The 16480-nt window shown below is 37.1% G+C and overlaps 1 protein-coding gene across 4 annotated transcripts in view; it reads left to right on the top strand.

Annotated features, from left to right (window-relative positions):
- The window catches only part of Mrpl1 (mitochondrial ribosomal protein L1), an 80082-nt gene that overhangs the window by 11146 nt on the left and 52456 nt on the right, over positions 1-16480 (top strand). For all 4 annotated transcript variants that reach the window (XM_074041928.1, XM_074041926.1, XM_074041927.1 and 1 more), the window contains exon 3: positions 11237-11495. In XM_074041928.1, coding sequence (XP_073898029.1) covers positions 11237-11495 — 259 coding nt within the window. The remainder of the gene's footprint in view (positions 1-11236; positions 11496-16480) is intronic.

Genomic DNA, 16480 nt, shown 5'->3' with positions numbered 1-16480 from the left:
CTGTGAAGTACAGATGCTCTGATAATCATTTTACACATGGAGGAATGGATGCCCAAAGATTAAATAATATATCCCTGTGTTAGACAGCTCCAGTGTGTTGACAAATTGTCTGACTTCAGCACTGTCATTCCTCGTGGCTGTATAGAGTAATGGAATCAGTGGCTTTGGAGGGTAAGGTCAGAAAAGAAGGTAGACTTCAATGTATAAAATCTTAGTTTGTATGAAGTTTGATAGATTGTAGTTCTTAGGTTATGGAATACCCAAAATGAAAACTAAAATGTGGAAAGAGTTTGGTGAATTTTTAAATTCCCAGTTGTATAATACATTCTTATTTCTCTGTAAACTTAGTCACAGTAGACTCTTTTACTTAACATGCTTTGTTTAGGGTTTATCCTATGTATGTCACACACTGTGCATGATGTTGGTGATGGGAAGGTAAACTTAGTGTTCCCCTGCCCTTGAGGATTTCATAGTGAACTGACAGAACATACATAACTGCTTTTTAAAAAAATAATTACTTAAGAGGATTTAGTTAACTGTGAGTAGATAAGTATTCATGGTAAGCAGTTTAACACTATAAAGTTTAGATAGTGAAAATTAAGTCATCTTTCTAACCCTGTCCTTTAACCATTCGGTTGTGATGGTCTGTTTATATGAACACATTATTTGGTTTTTTGTATGTCAGTAAACTGTATACCCTGTTTTGCATCTTCCTTGCTTTTAACAACTTTTATTGGAAATAGTTTCATATAGTGCTATCAAGTCTTTTTAAACTATGTAATATTAAATTGTGTGAATATACAATAATTTACATAGCTGTTCCCCTATTGGATGTACATTTATCTTTTTAATCTTTTGTCATTAAGAAATAATCCTGCAGTGAATACTCATGTACAATTATGTAGCTTATCAAATATAATGAAAATATTTGTAGTATAGGCTTTAAGAAATAGAATTATTGGGTCAAAAGATGTATGCATTTATAATTTCAACATGTAATCCAAAGTTGCCTTCATAGATACCTTGTCAATTTATATCCTTACAGCAAATTTTATTAGAGTACATATTTCTCTATACTTAGCATAGTCAAAGTTTGCTCTTTGTCAGTTTGATAGGTAATACTTTGCATTACACTGAATTTAATGTATATTTCTTATATTTTTACATATATATATATTATATATATATTTTATTCTTAAACTTTTTATGTTATGTACAAATCTTATATTTTCTTTACTGTGAATTTTCTGTTTATGTTCTATTTTTTGTTGTTGACAAATAGGAGCTCTTTATATATTATAAATTAACACTGATCTGTGATATAACTTCACTCTAATCTTTAACTGGCATTTTAGAGAAATGGACCAAGTGCTGTGGGATTACAGATGAAAAGTCAATTAATTATACCTGAGGGGAATGTAGGGTAAGAAGTATTTGAGCTCTGTCTTGAAAGAAAGAGCTTTGCAGGAGAACTGCGGGAAAGGTAGTTGAGTGGTGCAGAGGCATAAAGGTGGATGATAGGGATATTAATGTAGTCTGACATAGCATGCATATGGGATGACAAGTTAGCTGGCAGAAGCTAACTAGAGAGGAGGCTTTCTTTGGGTATGAGTAGTGCCTGGATTCTGTTTTGTTGTTGAGAAGTTGAGGAGTACTCCTTATGCCAGTTTACATTCCCAGCTAGCAGTGAGTGAAGGGTGCCCAGATTTCCACAACCCTAACAACCTTGGAAACCATTTATTTGTCCATTTTTATTAGTGTTTCTTTAGTGTATTTCTGGTTTATGTCTTTTGCTCATATTTCTGTTGGGCTGTTTTTTTTTTTTTTTCCCTTTCTGCTTGTGGAAGTGTTTATTTATTGGGGATAGTAATTATTTTGAGAATATTTTATCTTAAACTTTAATTTTTTGTTTGTCCCCTAGAAAATTTTCATTTCAATTTATGTTGTTCCCAAATTTTACTCTAGTACGATTTTATAAACACTTTTCACTGACTTAAAAAGCATAGCACAAGAAATAGGCATATTTTAAAAAGCAATGAAAATTTAGAAGCAGAAGAATATTTTTCTTGTCTGCCAATTGTTCTGCAGCCTGATGAGACTCATAGTGTTCATAATTTTAGTTCTAATCTTTATTTTTTAAATGTACTAGCTTTGTAATATACTAAAATAATTTGCTCATGATTAGTTGTTTATCAGAATCTGAGTGTAGAGGAGCATTTGCTCACTTCTCTTCAATCATGTGTGTGCAAGCATGTATCATTTTGCCAGTGGCAGATCCAGATTTTTTTTTTTCTTTTTGGCAGTACCGGGGTTTAAACTCAGGGCCTACACCTTGAGCCACTCCACCAGCCCTTTCTTGTGATTTTTTTTTTTTTCCCAGATAGGGTCTCTGTAACTACTTGCCTGGCCTGTCTTTGAATCAGGATCCTCCTGATCTACCTCCTGAGTAGCTAGGATTACAGGCTGGCCTGATCCAGAGTTCTAAAAAAAGACCACTGGGTCATTTTAGTCTGCATCTCTCTTGAAAGTGGGTTCTTTTTCTTGCTTCTTTGTGTATCTCAATGATTTTTACTGAAAGCCAAATATCTTGTGCAGGATAGTAAGAGACTGAAGTAAGTAGTCTTTATGCCTGCAAATGGATCTGCCTCTTTATCTGTCAGGGTGTTGAGTCAACCTAGTGAGGGTTTGAGCTAGGTTTTGTTTTTGTGGTTGCTATGGTTACCACTAACTTCAAATCTGTATGGTTACCTTGTGCTTAGAGTTGGGGCTGGGTGGCTGGAGGATTTTTTTATGTGTTCTGCCCCATGCTCAGGTGCCCGTGCACCTCAGAAGGAGGGTCACTTCATACACGCTTGCTCCTCCCTGAGCAATAGACTGCTGTTGCTTATTACTCAGCGCTTGCTGGGTGTGATGAAGGGCAGCAGGCATTCTCTGGTCTAGATCCAGTCTTAATCTTCAGCAGGCCCAGTGCTGGTGGCCCTTGGGGAGAGGGTTTTTTCGTCTTCTTATCTTCTTCTTTTGTGGTATGGACCTATTGCTAGCCTGAAGGAGAGGTTGCTCAGTTGTATGGTGTAGGATACTGGAACTCAGGACCATTCCTGGCCTGCCTTCATGGGTAGAAATTTTGGTGGTTTTCTCTCTTTTCCAGAGACACAATGGGTGTCTACCTGGGCATTTTCTTCCTGCCTGTACCCTTTGGGGAAGTTCTAGTCCCCAGCTCTGCTCCAGTCTTTCCTGGGAGCACTCACAGAGGTATGTGGCCAAGGGCATGTGAATTGAGTGTAAACCCTACACGTATCTCTCCCCGGGTTATAGTGTCATTTTAGCCCTACAGTTTTATTTTACCTGCTTGCTTTTTTCTCAAGCTCTGCCACAGTGGGGTCCAGGGTGAGGGTGAGTTTGGAAGTGGGAATTAACTCTACTTGGATTTTAGGCTACTTGATTGCCGGCAGTCTCAGCTTTGTGATCTCAGCTTTCTGATGGGATCAAGAAAAGTTGGGGGAATGGGAATATACTGGAGGGTGTGAACTTGTTCAAAGTACACTATATGCATGTATAGAATTACCACAGTGAAAACTCTTCACATTATGCTAATTCAGAAATAAAATTTAAAGTTGCGATTGTTATCTAGCTCTTTCCAGCTTTTACATGTTGACAGGATGCAGACCTGCATTTAGTGAGATTGGGATCAAGAAAAAGTGATTTTTATTCAGCCCTTCGTTGTTGTTAGTACTCATTCCAACTTTTACATTTTAAGTGGAAACAGAACTGCATTTAGTTTCAAATGTAGTGAGTAAACCTGCATCAGCAATGGTAGTACTTTATTTGGTTAATGAACCCCAGGTATTTTCTCTTTAGTGCCATTTAGTTCAGTTTAGCTTCACTGAGGTTGTATATCCACACCCCCTCCACCCCACCCTGAAACTCTTCCACGGAAAGGATTCTTCACTTTTGGGAGGACTTGGATTGGTCTCTTGGGTCACAGATTTTCAAAGATCCTAAAGTAAACTTTATTATAGCAGTGAAGTATTTTTTTGTTTTGTTTTGTGTGTCTTGTTTTATTGGATCTGATAGAATTGTTCTTATTTTCATGTTTTTGGAGTTAGAGGGCAGATGAGGCAGGACCAAAATTATTAGCTAAGTGCAGTCTTTTGTTACTCATTTAATCTGTGTGGTTTAGTTACCCAGGTAACTGCAGCTAAATTCTGTTCCTTTTGATTCAGACTGCCAGGTGTTTCTCCTCCATCTTTCTATGAACCTTTCCGGTATTATTTATTTTATTCTGAAAGTCACAGTAGTTAAGCCTTTCTAATAGGGCCTTACCTAATTGCACAAACAACAAAGATTTTTTTGTATGTGATTCTTACGAATATATCAAGATAGACATTTTTTGGAAGGCTGGAGAAAATGGACAACGGGTCTGTGAGATTATTACTGTATTATTGAGGTCATTTATTCAATTGTAGGTCTTTTTATTTTTGAATAATGTGTTTTCTTTCTTTTTTAAAAAAAGTTTTAACAGGGCATATTCATTTAAGCAAAAAATGGATTTTATTGAAGCAAAGAGATTGCAAAGTGATAGTACATCCCCAAAGGAAACTGAGGTTGGGCAACTTGACCCAAGCAGAGAGGTGCCTTTTGGGGGGGAGGCAGTACTGGGAGTTGAACTCAGGGCTCCACGTTTGTAATCCAGGTGCTCTACCACTTGAGCCACATCTCTCTCCAACCTTTTTTGCACTGGTTATTTTTGAGATAGGGTCTCCCTTTATGCCTGATCTTATATTTGTGCTTTCCCTGTAGCTGGGGTGGCAATGTATACCACTATGCCCTGCCATTGGTTGAGATGGGGCCTCGTGGACTTTTTTGCTGTGCTGGCCTTATCCTGTGATCCTCTGTTCTTTGCTTCCCAAGTAGCTGGGATTGTTTTTGTTTATCTTTTGCTGCACTGAGAATGGGGTCCAGGGCTTTGTACATGTTAGGCAAGCACTCTACCACTGAGCTACACCCCCAGCCCAAATATGTTTTCCAGAGAAAGAGAGAAACCTTGAGACACAGGGTCTTCCTATGTAGCTCAGACTGGCTTGGACCTTGCTATGTAGCCTAGATCACCTCAAATTTAAGATCCCGCCTCTGCTTTCCCAGTGCTGGCATTACAGGGCATGTAACGCCTGTCTTCCTGAGAATCTTACTTGATTTATGTTACAGTGACATTATACTGTACTTTTTTGGTTTTGATTTTACTGAATCATTGTTCTGTTTGAGACGTTAAAAGGTTTCACTGAACCAACTCAAATATTTTGTGAAACAAGGCCCAAATTGCTATGTAGCCATCTTAGTCTCAGTATATATCAGACTTTTGGGGATTTTGCAAATATTTATTAATGTAAAAGCTGTATTTCAGCCTCTGGAGATTTCATACTAATTACATATTAAATACACAGGTTCAAATATGACTGACAGTTTAGTAGTGGAATCAGCATTTATGTAAAGTAAATTTGGAGGCTACAGCTAGGACATTTTGTTTATTTTAAATAGAAGACTATATTCCTAAAATAGGCTTTCTCCTCCTATTGGTTTTGTTGTTCCTTTACTAAAGTAAAAATGTGGTTTCTCTAGTTTGCAAGGTTTCAGGAATTAGTGGAGTGCTACCAAGGTAGCTATTGAAGCATGTTGCATCCATCCACTTGGGCACTTGCTTCGACTTGTTGCCCCATGAGGACACCTGCACCCCATCAAAATGAGAATTGTCGGTATCTGCTAGTCTGTTGAATTGTTCACTATTTGGGAAGATACTATTATTATTGCTAATAATAAGGATTTATTGAGTGCTAAAAATGAGAATGGAATTATATGTTAGTTTGGCTTTGAGATTTTTAAAAAATTGTTTCACTGCCATCCATTTATTTTGCATAAATTTTATGGGATCCTGTATTTTTTTCTTATTACTGCCATAACAGATTACCACGAAATTTGAGGTTTAAGACAACACAAGGTTTTGTTGTTGTTTGGTTTTTTTTGCAGTGCTGGTGTTTTAGACTCCTTTAGTCTCTAATCAGAAGATTCCCAAATTCTTTGTGTTCCACATTGAAGCATCCAGGCAGGACATATCAGTGTACTAAGGAAATTTATTATAGGGAAAAGGGAAGGGAATTACTGGTGTGTTTCTCCCAGGTGGAATGGAGGAGCTGTGTGCAAGAAGAAGAGAGAGATTTTTTAAAATTTTAGGTAGTTTTTATATCATCATATCATTTTGTAGCTCTCTGAGTTCAAAGGGAATAAGCAAGGGAGGTGGTCTTCCCTGAGGTACTCTTAATCAGGCTATACAGTTTTTAAAAGTCCTATACTTTCCCTAATATCTAGTCTGCCTCACTGGAGATTGAACCCTAGGATGTACCCTCAGTTCCCAACAGAAGTTTTTATTTGGCAATTCTGTAGTTCAGAAGACTGACACAAGTTGCTTTGGGCCAAAATCAAGATGTTGGCAGTTCTTTTCTAGAGACTGTATGGGTGATCCTTCTAGTTCTTCTCTGCTTTGAAATGCTATCCTCATTCCTTGGCGTGTGTTCCTTTCCTCCATTCTCAGAGCAACACAGGTTGAATCCGAATTGTGCTTGATCTTTCTCCAGTATCATCTTCCCATCTCTGTCTGTTGCAGCTGAGAAATTGAGCCAAGTTCTCAATTTTAAGAACTCATGTGATGAGTTTGAGCCCACATGGACAATCTAGGATAATCTGCCCATATCAAGTCAAATCTACAAAGTCCATTTACTGGGTAAAATAACAGGATCTAGGAATTAGATATGGGTATTTTTTGGGTTATCCTGGCTACAACAGAACCCAAATATCTTTCTAGAATACTATTTTACTAATTTAAATCATTTATGGTTTTGGATTAATGGTGAAAATTATATTACCCATAGTTCTGTTTTTCTTACTGTCAGACACTTAACCTGCAATTACCTGTTGGGCATATTTTCTGAAGTATTTTGTAACTACTCTGTTAGCTTTTGCCAGGTAATAAACTTGCCCATAATTATTTATCATTGCTGATGCATCAGTGGGTCAGCTGACCTAGGCGGGGTTCAGATAAGTGTCTCTGATAACCTTCTGGACTAGCTATGCATCTGTGGGTTTGCAGATCAACTGAGAATAATTATATAGTCTAGCCTGGAGCACCGGGGGGCTGTTCTGTTCCACCAGTTTCTCATCTTCCTACCTTTAGGCCAGCCATGGCATGTTCTTAAAAAAAAATGGCAGAAATACAAACATGAAAGGAGGAACATAAGAAATCTCTTCAGGCCTAAGCTTAGTTCAGGGAAACAGTCACTTCTTTATTCTGTCAGCCCAAGCTAGTCACATGGCCAAATCAGGAGACTAGGTAAAATATTCTACCCCTTTATTGGGAGGAAGTACAAAATCACTTAGCAAAGGGGCTTGAAAAGAGAGGGAGTAAAGAACTTTATATATTCCATACTGAACTCACCTCTGTGTCTACCTTCATCACCAGAAAACTGTTTTATTTCTGGTTTTAGTTAAGGTGCCTAGTTTCTCAAGCCAGTAACGTAAGAAGTATTTTAATCTGTTCTTTATTTTTTCTACCTTCTGCATTGTAAATATTTTTGTGTTCTATCATCTTTTCCATCCTTGTTAGCCTCACTTGTTCAGCCTCTCATATCTCCTTGAGAAGAAGGGCAAGGAATAGCCTCTTATCTCCAGTCCTGCTTCCTTCACATCCATCTCTGTTATTGCAGCTAGAATACTCTGCTTGAAATTCAGATGTCACTCCTGTTCACTAGTTTGTCTTTACCTCTAGAGAAGCCCTTTGTGATCAGTTTTTTCAACACCATCTCCAGTGATTCCTGCCATCTGGTTTTACCCTTTTGAGTTCAAGAGTGTGGCCAGTGGCCAAATCTGGTCTATCTGGTCTATCTGGTCTATCACCTATTTTTGTACAGCTTGTGAGCCGAGATGGTTTTTACATTTTTAAATGACTAGAATACAGAATAATAACAATCTGTGACACATGGAAATTATGAAATTCAAATTTAGTGTTTATAAAGTTTTATTGGAACACAGCTATACTCTTCATTTATATATTGCCTATGGCTGCTTTTGAACTACAGCAGAGTTAGGACAGACCACGTGACTCACAAAGCTAAAACATTTACTGTCAAGTCCTTTATAGAAAGAGTTTTCCAGCCACTGCTTTAGTCATACAGAACTTACAGTAGCATTCCTTATAGGCCATTTTATTTCATGGCTCAATACTTTTTATTACGTTTCTTTGCCTGGGTAACTCAGATTTTTTAAAAGCAGCTTCATTAAGGTATAATTTACATACTGTTCAGTGCATCCACTTAAAGTGTACAACTGAGTTGTTTTTAGTACATTCAGAGTTGTGTGATTGTCACCACAATGTCTTATTTAGAGCATTTTTGTTACTCTTCCAAAAAACCCTATCCCTATTAGGACTCTTTCTTCATTCCTCCAGTACCTCTCCTAGCTCTAGACAACTAGTAAATCTACTTTTAGTCTCTATAAATTTACCCATTCTTTTAAAATTTTGGTGGTACTGGAGTTTGAGCTCAGGACCAGCCTTTTTTTTGCTTCAGTTGTTTTTCAGCTAGGGTCGTGCCCATTTTTGCCCAGGGCTGGCCTCAGACCCAAATCCTCCTGCTTAGTTGGGAACATAGGCATGCACCACCACACCTGAGTTACTTGTTAAGATGGGGTCTAACTTTTTGCCCCAACTGGCTTAGTACCTCAGTTCTCCCAATCTCTGCCACCCAAGTAGCTGGGATTAGAGATGTGATCCTCTGCACCCAGCAGATTGCCCATTCTTGCTAGTTTGTATAAATGCAGCAATACAGTATGTTTCCTTTTGTGACTGGTTTCTTTCCCTTAGCATAATATTTTAAGGTTAGCACATGGAGCCTGTGTCAGTACTTCATTCATTTTTTTGCTGCTGAATGTCCCATCATATAGATATACCACATTTTATGTATCCATTCATCAGCTGATGAACTTTTAAGTCGTTTCTCCTTGGCTATTATGAATCGTAATGCTATACAAGTTTTTGTGTGGATATGTTTTTAACTTCTTTTCATTATATATCAAGGCTAATTTCCTTCTCCTTCAAAATTAACTATGGGATCATGTCTTCCAGAATTCTTCCCTAACCTCCTAGGTAGGCTAAGACCTGCCAGCACTGTCATAATATGTATCACACTGTATTGAATTGTCCATTCACATGCACTACTACTCTTCTGTTTACTGATTGTAAACAGTACAAAATTTTACTTAATATTTGCTGAATTAGAAAAACTATAAAGCAATTTATGCTTTTAAATTAAAATTATCTTAAAAATTTTTTTATTAGACAATAGTGTTGTACAGGGGGGATTCATTGTGAAAATTCCAAGTAAGCTTATATTGTACATTGGTTAGATCACCCCACCATCTCCCCTCCCTACCCCACTTAAAGCAATTGCATGAAGTTTCTTTGTTCTATTTTGTATTAAAGTTCAACTATATTTCCTCACCTTCATCTAGTTCATTTACCTTCCCCCTTCCCACAGGAACCACCCCCACAGACACCGTACCTGTTTTACAGTGCTGTCTTTCATTATTAATTCCAAAGTCAATGTTCAAAGGGGTTTCTCTATGTATCCCCCTGTGAGTATACTTTACTTTGGTCAGTTCAACCCCTTCCATTACTCTCCCTTACCTCTTCCCTCCCACCTCCCCCTACCCCCATTATTCAACAGCTTTCGGTACCTATCATTATATCCTCTGCCTGCACAGATGTTACGTATTTCAATATTGTTGATGCTCTGTCATTCTCTTTTCCTTTCCCTTCTCTCCTAAGTTCCATAGAGTAGTTCCACTATTAGAAACATGTTCTACATATAAGTTTGTATATGATCATGTTTGTTTTGTGTAAATGTTTATCTTTTGATTCTGTGTTTCACATATGAGAGAAAACGTGGCCTTTGTCTTTCTGAATTTGACTTACTTCACTTAAAATGATGTCCTCCAATTGCATCCATTTACCTTCAAACTGCATGGTCTTTCTTCCTTACGGGTGAATAAGACCGCATTGTAGAAATACGCCACATTTTGTCTTTTTTACATTTTTGGTAGTAATATATTCATAGTATGGGTGTGGGGGGGAATTTTTTGTGACAATTCTGAATAGCCATTCATTGTATACTGCATTTTCTTGATCCATTCGTCAGTTGTAGGGTATCTGAGCTGTTTCCATAGCTTGGGCTATTGTGAACAGTGCTGCATTGGTGTGCAAGTGTCTCTTGTATCCTTGGATATATGCCCAGAGCAATATCACTGGATCATATGGCAGTTCTATTTTTAGCTTTTTAAGCAATCTCTATACTGCTTTCCATAATGGTTGTACTAATTTACATTTGCACCAATAGTGTATAAAGTTTCCTGTTTCACTGTATCCTTGTCAGCATTTGATGTTGTTTTTGCCCCTGAAGATTGCTGTTCTAACTGCTGTGAGATGAAAACTTAGTATAGTTTTGATTTGTATTTCTTTTATAGCCAGAGAAGTTGAACAGTACATGTATTTATTGGCCATTTGTACCTCTTGCTTTGAAAATTCCCTATTCAATTCACATGTGCACTTATTCATTGGGTTGTTGATTCTTTGGGGGTTGAGTTTTTTGAGTTCCCTGTTGATCTGGATAGTATTCCCTTATTGGATAAATAGCTGGCAAAGATTTTCTCCCATTCTGTGGGCAGGCTGTTAAGTCTAGTGACTGACTGTGTTGGTGTGCAGAAGCTTTTTAGTTTGATGCAGTCCCATTTGTTCATTCTTTCTCTTAGTTGCTGAGCCATTGGAGTTCTATTTAGAAAGTTGTTCCCTATGCCTGTATGTTCCAGTGTATTTTCTATAGTTGTCTCAAAGAAAATAAACTATCTTTTGATACTTTTCTCTTGTCTTTTTTAAAAAGTCTCCTAGAGCCAGGTGCCAGTGGCTCATGCCTGTAATCCTAGCTATTCAGGAGGCAGAGATCAGGAGGATTGCAGTTTGAAGCCAGCCTGGGCATATAGTTGGTGAGCCCTATCAGGCTGGTGGAGAGGCTTAAGTGGTAGAGTACCTGCCTAGCAAGCATGAAGCCCTGAGTTCAAACCCCAGTACAAACCCACACAAATGAAGTCTCCTAGAAAATACATACTGATGTAACTTATCTGGAATGTATCTTTTTTAAAGGCCTGCAAAGAAAACAAAAAAGGGTGCCAAAGAAAAAGCATCAGATGAAAAACCAGATGAGATAGAAAAGATAAAGTCATACCGCTACATGGAAGGTGAACCTGAGGATGATGTCTATTTAAAACGCTTATACCCAAGGCAGATATATGAAGTGGAGAAAGCTGTTCACTTACTTAAGAAATATCAAAGTTTGGACTTTACTCATCCAAATCAAGGTGTTTATCTTGATTTGACATTGGATATGGCACTAGGGAAAAAGGTATGTAGATTCAATTAATATAAGTTTATTTGTGAAATGGCTGCATGAATTGATGTTTCTTAATTTCTTAAGTTCTTGTCTCCCAAATAATTTTTAGAAACATCTCATGCTCTATCTGTACCTCAGCATGAAAAATGTTTGCTTGTTTTTTAGTTTTCCAAATATAAAATAATGTTTAAAACATTCTGGAGAATTCACAAACATGTATTTCCTATTCCCTTAAAAAGTTACTAGTATAAATTTCAACACAAGTAGTTGGGAAAAATGACTTAAGCTGTCTGGGGCATTATGTTCCTTCATTGAAAAATGAAGGCTGTAGATTAGCTCAAATGTGTTCTTTGGAATCCTAGGTTCAGACTTAGTTTGCATGGGTGGGGTTCCAAACTTCTCACTCTTAACTTCAGTCAGAGCCTCTCTGCTTTATCTATGTATGTTGGAGTTTTTAGAAGACTTTTGTTTATGAAACTAAAAGAGGAAAAATAGTACATTGATAGTGAGGTCTAAATTTACAGCCCTAAATTTTGTAAGCTTCTCACTTAAGTCATCTAATCTTTTTTGAGTTGATATTTTAATTTTTGTGTGTCTGGGGGGATCAAATTAGAAGATACAAGTTTATCAATCCAATTTAACAACTTTAGAAACAATAAGAAAGCACCCTGGAGGCACTGCAGCATAATGCTTAAGAGCATAGGAACTGGAGTCAGATTACAGCACAGACTGTTATCCTGCAGTCACCATGTTTTCAGTTCTAGCTTCTTTGCTCTTTGATCTTAGCTTTATTGCTTCATGACCTCAAATACAAGATTTTTTTTCATCTCTTTGTAAAGACAGATAAAATGCTTAGTTCACATAGTTCTACTAAAGATTAAATCAAGAAATGCATGTAAAGGACTTAGTAAATGCTAAATAGTAACAGTCTACATTCTGAAAACTTTCTGTATTTCAGCCACAATACTAAATGCTTTGCTTCCACTTTCTCATTTAATATTCTAAAAATAATCTCAAAGGAGGAAGTTGAGGTACAGGAAGTGAAGTACCTTACTCAATGTCATAAAGTAGAAGGAAAAGTTAAGATTTGAACCAAAGTTTATCTCCTTTTTTAGTTGTCATTTATTAGAAACAGTTTATGCCAGCCATGTTACAATTTTTATTTTGCATCTTGGTGTTACTGTTACTTCTATTTTAAGCATTTTGTAGTGTCCAAGATGATCCCTTTCTTAACCAATTACTAGTTTAGAACAACAGTTCCCAACAATGTCTTGTAGGACTAAAAACTTCATTTCATATATGCAAACCACCTATGAACTAAGGACATTGAATTCTTGTTCTAAGACATTTTTTGTTTGTTCTTGTGAACAAACTGAAACCAGTTACGATGGGTCAATAGAAAAAAAAATACCAATCAATAAAACTAAGTTGCATCGCTGATATAAAGTATGCTTAAAATTTTATCCTTCTTATCTGAAGAATCTTCTGGAGGATGTGTATACTCAAAATTAGTTTTTCTAAAATATTATCTATCAATCAGTTTTATTAGGGAAACAATCCCTTTTCTCTTTCTTCCAAACCTTAAGACCAAACCAAAACTATGGTGGGCCTACAACTTGTTTCCATATGAAATCTCTGTAAGAGATCTGAGCCTCAGGTCTACATGGGACCTTGACCAAAGTGACTGAGCAGACTAATTCTGAGGACTTGTGGAATCTGTACCTGAATTATGGCGCCTCAAATGCAAGACCTTGCTTATTTTCGATTTTCCAGTTCATTTCCCAAATATATCTGGAAGTGATGGTGATCCAGGTTATTTCAAAATGGACCCACTCAGAAGAGTCTTTCAGGCTTTTCATGTATTCTGTCCTGAACATAGGGTTTATTTACCTAATTGTTTAGAGCAATTACAGTCATTAAGAGTGACTTACTGAGCAGATCAACTGGATATTGTCTGTTGTTCAGTATATACAGCTATATGATGTCCCCACATGTCAGAAAATTGCGTGTTTCTTTTTTTTTTTTTTTTTTTTTAAGTTTAATTCAAGGTAGCAAGCATTTGTTGACATCCATGAAATGGTAAAGATTGTAGTAGGTGCCCAGGAGATACAAACATGCAAACGTATCTCTTAACATTTGAGAAATTATGATAAATGAAATAAATAGAAGCCAAGTGTCATGGGAGTATGGAGCTGGGGAGAGAATTTTAGGTTTTTATTCTTTTATTCTTTTATTTTTCAAGAGGTTTTCTTTTGTTTTAATTATTATTTTTTTTAATTCATTTATTCATATGTGCATACTGTTTGGGCCATTTCTCCCCTGTGACCCCCACCCCCTCCCTCTCCCTCCCACTCCCCTTCGCTTCCAGGCAGATCCTGTTCTGCCCTTTTCTCCAATATTGTTGAAGAGAAGACATAAGCAATAATGAGAAATACAAAGCGTTTTTGCTAGTTGAGATAAGGATAGCTATACAGAGAGATTCCTAGCATTACTTCCATGCACAAGTGTATTATAACCCGAATTGATTCATCTCTACCTGACCTTTTCACTAGTTCCCAATCACTTTCCCATATTGACCTCTGTTGCTTTAAGGTTTCTGTATTAGCTCCTCTGCAGTGGTACCTATCCCCATACCTCCCGTATGTGCTCTCCCCTTAGCTTGTGAGCCAAGTCCAACAACATTGCTGCATTAGCCCTAGATCTAAAGTTGGCATATAAGGGAGAACATACGATTTTTGGTCTTCTGAGCCTGGCTAACCTCACTGAGAATGATATTCTCCAGTTCTTTGCATTTATTTGAGAATGATAGGATTTCATTCTTCTTCATGGCTGAGTAAAACTCCATTGTGTATAAGTACCACATTTTCTTAATACATTTGTCCATAGTGGGGCATCTTGGCTATTGTGAATAGCGCTGCAATAAACATGGGTGCGCAGATGCCTCTGGAGTAACCTGAGTTGCATTCCTTTGGGTATATCCCCAGGAGTGGGATTGCTGGATCATATGGCAGATCTATGTTTAGATTTTTAAGAAGCCACCATATTTTTTTCCACAGTGGTTGCGCTAGCTTGCATGCCCACCAGCACTGTACGAGGGTTCCTTTTTCCCCACATCCTCGCCAACCCCTATTGTTGGAGATGTTTTTGATGATAGCTATTCTAACAGGGGTGAGATGGAATCTTAGTGTGGTTTTGGTTTGCATTTCCTTTATGGCTAGAGATGGTGAGCATTTTTTCATGTGTTTTTTGGCCATTTGAATTTCTTCTTTTGAGAAAGTTCTGTTTAGTTCAGTTGCCCATTTCTTTATTGGTTCATTGATTTTGGGAGAGTTTAGTTTTTTAAGTTCCCTATATATTCTGGTTATCAGTCCTTTGTCTGATGTATAGCTGGCAAGTATTTTCTCCCATTCTGTGGGTGGTCTCTTCAATTTAGAGAGCATTTCTTTTGCTGTGCAGAAGCTTTTAAATTTTATGAAGTCCCATTTGTCCATCTTTTCTCTTAGTTGCTGAGCTGCTGGGATTCTATTGAGGAAATCCTAGCCTATACCTATTGCTTCCAGAGTGTTTGCTGCTCCTTCTTTTACTAATTTCAGAGTTTCGGGTCTGATATTAAGGTCCTTGATCCATTTTGAGTTGATATTTGTATAGGGTGATAAACATGGATCTAGTTTCAGTTTTTTGCAGACGGATAACCACTTTTCCCAGCAACGTTTGTTGAAGAGGCTGGTTCTTTTCTCCATCATATATTTTTTACACCTTTGTCAAAAATGAGGTGGGCATAGCTGTGTGGATTCATATCTGGGTCCTTTATTCTGTTCCACTGGTCTTCATGTCTGTTTTTGTGCCAGTACCATGCTATTTTTACTGCTATTGCTTTGTAACATAGTTTGAAGTCAGGTATTGTGATACCTCTAGTATTGCTCTTCTTGCTGAGTATTACCTTGGCTATTCGCGGTCTCTTGTGTTAGAAAATGAATTTTAGGATAGATTTTTCAATCTCTGTGATGAATGTCATTGGGATTTTGATGGGAATTGCATTAAACATGTAGATTACTTTTGGTAGTATAGCCATTTTTACTATGTTAATTCTGCCAATCCATGAGCATGGGAGATCTTTCCACCTTCTGTAGTCTTCCTCGATTTCTTTCTTCAGAAGTTTGTAGTTCTCCTTGTAGAGGTCATTCACATCCTTTGTTAAGTTTACCCTGTTATTTGATTTTTTTTGAGGCTATTGTAAATGGAATTGTTTCCATATATTCTTTCTCAATTTGTTCGTTATTGGTGTATAGAAAAGCTACTGATTTTTTTAAGTTGATTTTTTATCCTGCCACTTTGCTGTAGCTGTTGATGGTGTCTAGGAGTTTTTGGGTAGAGTTTTTTGGGTCTTTAATAGGATCATATTGTCTGCAAATAGTGATATTTTGACAGTTTCATTACCTGTTTGTATTCCTTTTATTTCTTCTTCTTGCTCTGGCTAGGAATTCTAGGACTCTGTTGAATAGGATTGGGGATTGTGGGCACCCTTGTCTCATTCCTGATTTTAGGGGAAATGGTTTTAGTTTTTCTCCATTAAATATGATGTTGGCTGGGTTTGTCATATATAGCCTTTACAATGTTGAGGTACTTTCCTTCTATTACTAGTTTTATTAGAGCTTTTATCATGAAGTGGTGTTGGATCTTATCAGAGGCTTTTTCTGCATCTTTATTGCTGCTTCAATTTCATTTTGTGTTATCGATCTATCAGGTGATTAATTTCCGCTTGGTTCTATTTTGGATAGTCATAAGTATCTACAAATCTGTCCATTTCTTCAAGATTTTCAAATTTATTAGAATATAGGTTCTCGAAGTAGTCGCTTATGATTTCCTGGATTTCCATGGTGTTTGTTGCTATCTCCCCTTTTGCATTTCTGATTTTACTGATTTGAATTTTTTCTCTCCTCATTTTAGTCAGATTTGCTAGGGGTCTGTCAATGTTTATTTTTTCAAAGAACCATCTT

Source organism: Castor canadensis, chromosome 9 (genome assembly GCF_047511655.1).
Source record: "Castor canadensis chromosome 9, mCasCan1.hap1v2, whole genome shotgun sequence".
Taxonomy (NCBI): Eukaryota; Metazoa; Chordata; class Mammalia; order Rodentia; family Castoridae; genus Castor; species Castor canadensis.
This window is presented reverse-complemented; position numbering and strand designations above follow the sequence as displayed.